The 8979-nt window shown below is 44.9% G+C and overlaps 1 protein-coding gene across 1 annotated transcript; it reads left to right on the forward strand.

The window, feature by feature from the left end:
- Positions 1 to 6890: 6890 nt before the first annotated feature.
- LOC138360903 (homeobox protein ESX1-like) lies at positions 6891 to 7268 on the forward strand. The gene has a single exon (XM_069320408.1). The coding sequence runs from the start codon at positions 6891 to 6893 to the stop codon at positions 7266 to 7268; it is 378 nt and encodes a 125-aa protein (XP_069176509.1).
- Positions 7269 to 8979: the final 1711 nt, after the last annotated feature.

Here is an 8979-nt window from a genome sequence, read left to right on the forward strand (position 1 = left end):
GAATCCTCGTCACGGCCCCTTGTGGATTTGTTCATTTGATGCATCACGCAATTGTGATTTCTTGTGTGTAATCTACTAGAGTTGAGACCCACATTCTGACAACGTGACATTGTGTGAGCACAGAAGTCATCACTGACAACGTGACATTGTGTGAGCACAGAAGTCATCACTGACAACGTGACATTGTGTGAGCACAGAAGTCATCACTGACAACGTGACATTGTGTGAGCACAGAAGTCATCACTGACAACGTGACATTGTGTGAGCACAGAAGTCTTCACTGACAACAATATACAGCAACAAAAGTAATGTTAATATAAGTATTAGAATATACTTTTTCTTTAATTCCATTTCATAAATGGCGAAAGGAATTTCTCACCCTATTTTTTAGGGCGGATGATATTTCATTAATATTCTTTAAATGAAAGCCTTGAAATAGATGTCTGAAAATAAGGGTGAAATTCCTATTTATTAAAAACCCCTTTGTATATATACACACAGAGATCACAATAGCGTGATGCATCAAATGAACAACTCCACAAGAGCCGTGGATTCGAACCTCGGACGTACGTTCGAACCCTCGTCACGGCCCTTGTGGATTTGTTCCTTTGTATATATGATAGAAACAATTGTCTTCTTACTAGATGGTAATATGAGAGGCTTGTTCCACCTTTTATGACGAATGTCCACTAACTGCAGGAGCAGCAGTTTGATAAGAGCAGTTGGTCTGCTCCAAGACCCCTGCGGCTTGTCTGACTCAGTTCTCACCAGTTCCACAAGTATAATTGCCGTTTGCATCCCTGGTAATGACCCAATTGCTTTTATATCGGTGTAGAAGCACCGGTTAACGAAACATTTAATTCGGTGTTGCGCCGTCGTCGAGTGAATGAAACAGGTTGATAGGAATTACACGGTTAGATGCGGAATTGGCAAGATATGAATGTCAAGTTAGATTAGGAATAGACAGGTAGAAATCGAATATGTAGATACATACCAAATGTGCATGTAGATACGAAATGTGCATGTAGATACGAAATGTGCAGGTAGATATGAAATGTGCAGGTAGATATGAAATGTGCAGGTAAATATGAAATGTGCAGGTAGATATGAAATGTGCAGGTAGATACGAAATATGCAGGTAGATATGAAACGCGTAGATACATTAAGGAATACGCTGGTGAATACGGCATACGGAATACGCAGGAGTACAAAATGCACATATTTGTAAGGAATAACCATGTAATCACGTCTTGCAAAGATGGAGACATTGATAAAAAGCTTCACTTACCATAACAAAAATTATTATTTCGTTCTCATTAAAACTGAGCCTAGCTTAAAAACTTTTGATTATCATTATAATTAAAAAAGCTAATAATTTCTTGCAATTGCACAGGATCCTGGTGGGGGGGGGGGGGTGGGGGGGGTGGGGGGGTGGGGGGGGGGTCGTGCATGACGAGACTGTGACCTTCTTTGTTCAGATGCTGAGTCAGGCTCGATACTCCGTGAAGGAATGTTGATGCGCGGTAAAAAAAAATATTTACACTAAGACTGGGGTAAGATATGCTTGGAACACACACACACACACACACACACACACACACACACACACACACACACACACACACACACACACACACACACACACACACACACGACAGCAGCGTACTCTACACTGGCGAAAATTAGAACTTCATTCAGAAACCTAAATGAGGAAGCTTTTAGGGCACTTTACACTGCCTACGTGAGACCCGTCTTAGAGTATGCCGCGCCATCATGGAGCCCCCACCTGAAGAAACACATAAAGAAACTGGAGAAGGTTCAGAGGTTTGCGACGAGGCTTGTCCCAGAGCTACGAGGGATGGGATATGAAGAGCGGCTGAAGGAACTGAACCTAACGACACTAGAGAAAAGAAGGGAGAGAGGAGATATGATAGGGACATATAAAATACTCAGGGGAATTGACAAAGTGGAAATAGATGAAATGTTCACACGTAATAATAACAGAACGAGGGGACATGGGTGGAAACTGGAAACTCAGATGAGTCACAGAGATGTTAGGAAGTTTTCTTTTAGCGTGAGAGTAGTAGAAAAATGGAATGCACTTGGGGAACAGGTTGTGGAAGCAAATACTATTCATACTTTTAAAACTAGGTATGATAGGGAAATGGGACAGGAGTCATTGCTGTAAACAACCGATAGCTAGAAAGGCGGGATCCAAGAGTCAATGCTCGATCCTGCAAGCACATATAGGTGAGTACATATAGGTGAGTACACACACACACACACACACATACTAATTCCTGGTGTGTGTGTGTGTGTGTGGTGTGGAAAAAAAAGTAGTTAGCAAACAGTTGATTGACAGTTGAGAGGCGGGCCGAAAGAGCAAAGCTCAACCCCCGCAAACACAAGTAGGTGAATACACACACAAGACATAAACACACATCCTGCAGCGTCCAAAGTCACACAAACAAACAACGCAGACACCAACACAAACACACACACACCATATAAAGTCTTCACCATATTTAATATATTATATGAATCATCCAGCTGTCATCCCCTGATCTTATTCTTCGACGCTGATGACATGTGAAAAAAAAACAAAAAAAATTGTCACTGTCTCAACGAAATAAAATATCGAGAAATGATTCTTCCAGTCAATATCTTACCGTGACTGGACTCTCAGTAAGACTTTACAGCAACAAGACTGAATCAATTCTTTCTTCCGTGACAGACCAGGATAAGTAACTGTCTCCATCTTTTTGATAAGAAATATAACTATTTTGATGACATCTATAATGACTATATTAATGATATGGCACTTGAAAGGGGTTAGGATAAGGATTTGGGATGGGACGAGGGAAAGGAATGGTGCTCAATCACTTGGACGGTCGGGGATTGAACTCCGACCTGCAAGGGGGCCCCAACTCCAGGACACAGTATCGTGAAACACAAAGTACTAAGCCAGCATGACTACAGCACTTGAAGGGAATATAAAGACAGACTATAAGATCTAGAATGTGATGCCGATGTTAAGGAACAAGTACCCATCAATAGGATCATCGGGGAATCGAACATCGACCCTGCAAGAAGCGAGGCAGTCGTTATATCCCTCATACTAATTGGATCGACAGATTCGGGACAAGACAACGCTACTGTCAGGGGGAGAGAGAGAGAGAGAGAGAGAGAGAGAGAGAGAGAGAGAGAGAGAGAGAGAGAGAGAGAGAGAGAGAGAGAGAGAGAGAGAGAGAGAGAGAGAGAGAGAACATTCAAGTGTTATGCGACAGCTAGTGACAGCTCCCTGTATAACGCAGTACTGTCAATACTGGGAATAACATGCCTCACACGAGTGCAGCGCTGTCATCCACAATGGCCAACACTTCGCACTGAAATCACCTCCCCAATATCTGAAACGACCCGCCAGTGTGATCAACTTGGAACTCTTATGAATCCCAGTAAGACAAGAGGGAACCTCCAAGCAATAACATAAACTTCGATCTAAACATAAAACTGCGGATTTAACAGATAAAACAGCGCCAATTTTAGGACAAATAAACATTTATCATATAATGTCTTAGAATTATTTTACAAAAATCATCTTAGTAAGTTGACGGCCGGAAAGTAATAGTATTTAGCACACATATATGCGAATGCCTCGCACGGACATTAGCCGGACAAACTGCGATAAAAATCGTGATGGATGGTTGTGTTAAGAGGCGGAGGAAGGGATAGGCTGTAGACGAAGGGGTGGAAGAGGACGGCAAGGGATGGTAGGCGTAGAGAGTGAGGGCGCAAGGGAAGTTAGGCGGATAGATGATGGGTAGGAGGGAGGGCGGGAGATACCAGAGAGGCTGCCACACCTATCCCTCGATCCCTGAAAATATAAATAAGTAAAATAAACAGTCAATATTTGTTGGTAAACAGATGCGCAAATCCGGAATTATCGTTTTCAGAATAAATATGGGATATTGTACAGAAAACAGGCAAATACTCCTTTAACATATAGCTACACAGACGCAACAATCAAACAATCCACATATCATTTATATAAAGCTGAAGATGCATATAAGCATTCCTTCTGAAGATGTATCAATATACGAAAGTACTTAAGGAAATTCTTGTTTCAATTCTTCCTCCGTGGTCTGACACTGTCATCATTTATATATACTTTCCCTACCGTCCTCTATTCAACGATATTCATCATGTTGATGCAATTATGTGTCTGTGAGTGTACTGGCCTAGTTGTGCTTGTGGGGGTTGTACTTCAGCTCTTTGGTCCAGCTTCTCATCCTTCCCCAAGGAAGGATGAGGTGTGTGTGTGTACTCACGTAGCTATACTCATATACTTGTGTTCATAGGTATATACAAGTTGTAGCTGCAGAGTTATGAGCAATAACTCGGGTTTTTCGTTCTGTTTTATCCTTTATATTTAAAATTGTGAATTTAGCTATATCTCACAACCCAAAAATCGTACACTAATTATTGATAACCACAACACTGAGTTAATTCTGGTAACTCTGTAACTCGTGTGTGAGGTGTCCCTTTGTGCTTCAGGGTTCTGCTCTTTCTATACCTGAACTTCTATCTACTGTGTCATTCCCACTTTAAATTTTATAGGTCATTAACATGTCCCCCCCCCCCGATTTTGTATGGTGAGTGATGGTGTATGTGTTGTATAGTGGGTGATGAGGTGTGTGTTGTAAGGTGGGTGATGGTGTATTTGTTGTATGAGGTGATGGTGGTAGTAATGGTGGAAGTGATGTTGGTGATGGTGGTGGTGATTGTGGTGGCCGTGGTGTTGGTGATGATAGTGGTAATGTTGGAGGAGGTGGTGATGGTGGTGATAACATGCTGGTGGATAACCCCAAGAAGAGTGGCCTGAGGCTACAGAGGCAACAGCACTCACACCGGAGAAATGCCATACAAGTGACCACGTATGGAGGGCCGGAATGAAATGTCAATCCCCTCCAGATCACGTTCATTCCACTCTCCAGAGCCGGTACAGTGTACCTGCTGACTCTCCTGTAATGGTGTTGAACGTCCATCATCTTGAGGTTATCTTGAGATGATATCGGGGCTTTAGTGTCCCCGCGGCCCGGTCCTCGACCAGGCCTCCACCCCCAGGAAGCAGCCCGTGACAGCTGACTAACACCCAGGTACCTATTTTACTGCTAGGTAACAGGGGCATAGGGTGAAAGAAACTCTTCCCATTGTTTCTCGCCGGCGGCTAGGATCGAACCCAGGACCACAGGATCACAAGTCCAGCGTGCTCTCCGGTCGGTGTGTCCGATCATCCTCGGTGTGTCCTCCTATATATATAGGATTTAAGGGACAACAATGTCATTACTTGTTCTCTTTTGTTTCAGCTAAAATTTGTATTCCAGACTTATATGTTCGTTAAATGTTGTTGGGTGTTTGGGTGATTGTTCGGCTAAATGTTGGGTGTTCTGCACGTGCACAATGTTCTCTTGATTGTTGATTGTTGAGTGGATGTTGCGGGTTGTGTTGCTCTGATGAATGTTTGCCGAATGTTTGATGCTCTGTTCTAGATGCATTCAATGTTATGTTATGTTCTGCTTCTTATTCGTCAGTTGATGTTTTGAACATTACCTGAACGATGTGTATAGCATTATATTGAATGTTAACAGAATGTTGTAACGAATATTCACCTAGTTGTGTTTGCGGGGCTTGAGCTTTGCTCTTTTGTCTCTCCTTTCAATTGTCAATCAACTGTTTACTACTTTTTTTTCCACACCACACACACACATTCCAGGAAGCAGCCCGTGACAGCTGACTAACTCACAGGTACCTATTTACTGCTAGGTAACAAGGGCATTCAGGGTGAAAGAAACTTTGCCCATTTGTTTCTGCCTGGTGCGGGAATCGAACCCGCGCCACAGAATTACGAGTCCTGCGCGCTATCCACCAGGCTACCAGGCCCCCTTATATGTAACGAATGCTCCTACACATACCTCATGTTTCCTCAGGTGAGGAAATGTGTATTCACATTTGAAGGTTTTGGATAAAAATGGTGCTCGTAGGAATATCTTTCCTATCCATCTATCCTCCTCTTCCCTATCCCCCTCCCCCCCGTCTTCCTCCCACCTGTTATCCATCATCATCTAAAACGGCCATACGTCACCATCAGTCTCTAGCAGCTAGCCCCCCTTTACTGCCTTCACTATCCTCCCTCACTTCACCTCCCTCTCACCATCCAGTTCTGTATCCACATAAATGATAAATTGCTTGTAATGTGGCCTCACCCTCGATCTCTGCCGGGGTCCTTCAGGTAAACTCACAGGCAACTGCCACGGCCTCTCTGCACCCTTAAACCAAACAAACTGGTGCTGGCGCTAAGTGTGGTGACCCCACACACTCACACACGCAACACTTGCACACACACGCGCCTCGCCTCTCCTCCTCACAATGCCCTACTCAGCTCCCCTTACTGAAAACTATTCACATGATCCGATTTCTAAATTAAAGGCACTTGAACTGCGCCCATACCTAGGGCTGGGTGTGGCTTGTGTATATATGTATATTATATTATACACTGTGTATGACAAAGTTTAATAGAAAATGACATACGCAAATTTACAACACGATGTCGATCCGGGAAGCATCTTGCTCGGTGCAAGAGTTGGTTAACATTTATGAAGTATAAATCATACATAAAGTATAACCAATAATGTATATAATGTTACCTTGCCATTTATATTGCATTTGGAATGTTTATTGCATTTATCTGCAAAAACAAAACCCCCCAAATCGACAAAGATCAGCAGGCGTTGTTTGGGGTTTAATGAAATAACAACAACAAATGGATTTTGTACACGGGAAAGTTGTCAATAGAGATACCGTTGTGAAGCTGTTAATTTCCGGTCACTGTGATGGTTAGCGAGACCTACCGGAGGGCCCCTGGCCCTACTGGAGGGCCCCTGGATGCTGGCTCTATCGGAGGGCCCCTGGACGCTGGCCCTACTGGAGGCCCCCTGGACGCTGGCCCTACTGGAAGGCCCCTGGATGCTGGCCCTACTGGAGGGCCCCTGGATGCTGGCCCTAGTGGAGAGCCCCCTGGACGCTGGCCCTACTGGAGGGCACCCTGGACGCTGGCCCTACTGGAAGGCCCCTGGATGCTGGCCGTACTGGAGGGCCCCTGGATGCTGGCCCTAGTGGAGGGCCCCTGGACGCTGGCCCTACTGGAGGGCCCTCTGGACGCTGGCCCTACTGGAGGGCCCCCTGGATGCTGGCTCTCTTCATCTTCTTAAATTTAAAGTTTTTACTATGAACAACAATAAATATTTGAATTTATAAATATATGTAAAGTAATCCCCACCTTTACTAAATCCCCTTTAGATGTGTGAGGGTTAATCCCCATCCTTCCAGGAGAGTGAGGATTAATCCCCAATCCTCCAGTAGCGTGAGGGTTAATCCCCATCCTCTCAGTAGAGTGAGGATTAATCTCCAATCCTCCAGGAGCGTGAGGGTTAATCCCCATCCTTCCAGGAGAGTGAGGGTTAATCCCCACCCTTCCAAGAGTGTGAGGATTAATCCCTATTCTTTTCAGAAAGTGAGGATTAATCTCCAGTCGTATGTAAATAGGGGGACCATCTCCATCCTTGCCAAATTAAGAGGCTTAATCCCGCTCCTTTCTGAAGGGGGAGAGTTAATTCCTTTTCTTGCAGAAATGGCAGGGTTAATCCCATTCATTGCAGACGTTTGAGGTTTAATCCCCCATCATTGCTAGAGCTGGGCTTTGATGATTGAGGCTTGGGTGGTGGTGTGAGGCATTGTGGGAGGATTTCATGTGTAGAGGGGACTGGGTGGGACTGGGTGGTGGGTGGATTGGCCTTGTTGGAGGTGGATATGTGAGAGGAATATGAAGAAGCTGGTGAATATCTTCATGCTCTGAAGGGATATGAAGGAAGGGGGAAGGCAGAGCAAAAGAGGGAGGTAGGGCAGAAGAGAGGGAGGGGGACAGAGCATATGAGTGCTGGTGTACCTTGAGGTTACCTTGAGGTGCTTCCGGGGCTTAGCGTCCCCGCGGCCCGGTCGTCGACCAGGCCTCCTGACCAGGTGTAACCTATATAAAAAGGATAATTTGGCTTGCAGAATCTTTAAAGACCTGGAGCGGAAGGAGAATGAATGTTTAGAATTCAATAAGCAACAAGAAGTGCATTTGGGGTTCAGGTGGCCGTCAGAGGAGAGAGAGATCACACCTACACACCAGATGGGTGTTCACCATGATTTCAGGTCAACTACAGACGAGGCAGGTGACCATGACTTGTATGTCCCACAGGGCATCACCGGCGTGTATTGATCACTTGAGTCATCGCCAGAGGCAGTTAGGAGTCGCCAAGCCTGAGAATGTGACGACGAGACGTGACTGTCTGAGAGAGGCAATCAGGTGGAGACACAGGGACCAACAAGGTCGTGGTTGGACGATCACACGAGATGACGTCCTGAAAGTTGGATGATGCCAGCTTCGTGGACTGTGTAGAGTAGATCTTTGTGCGTACTCACCTATTACTCACCTTGCGGGGGTTGAGCTTTGGCTCTTTGGTCCCGCCTCTCAACTATCAATCAATTGGTGTACAGATTCATGAGCCTACTGGGCTCTATCATATCTACATTCGAAATTGTGTATGCAGTCAGCCTCCACCACATCACTACTTAATGCATTCAATTTGTTAACTACTCTGACACTGAAAAAATTCTTTCTAACGTCTCTGTGGCTCATCTGGGTACTAAGTTTCCACCTGTGTCCCCTTGTTCGTGTTCCACCCGTGCTAAAGAGTTTGTCTTTGTCCATCCTGTCAATTCCCCTGAGAATTTTGTAGGTTGTTATCATATCTCCCCTTACTCTTCTGTTTTCCAGGGTTGTGAGGTTCAGCTCCCTTAGCCTTTCCTCGTAGCTCATTCTTCTCAGTTCAGGGACCAGTCTGGTGGCATACCTCTGAATCTTCTCTAACTTCGTCT

Source organism: Procambarus clarkii, chromosome 8 (genome assembly GCF_040958095.1).
Source record: "Procambarus clarkii isolate CNS0578487 chromosome 8, FALCON_Pclarkii_2.0, whole genome shotgun sequence".
NCBI lineage: Eukaryota > Metazoa > Arthropoda > Malacostraca > Decapoda > Cambaridae > Procambarus > Procambarus clarkii.

What these genes read in the sequence shown, in the direction of transcription:
- LOC138360903 (XM_069320408.1), top strand. Translation starts at nt 6,891, where the DNA reads ATGGTTAGCGAGACCTACCGGAGGGCCCCTGGCCCTACTGGAGGGCCC.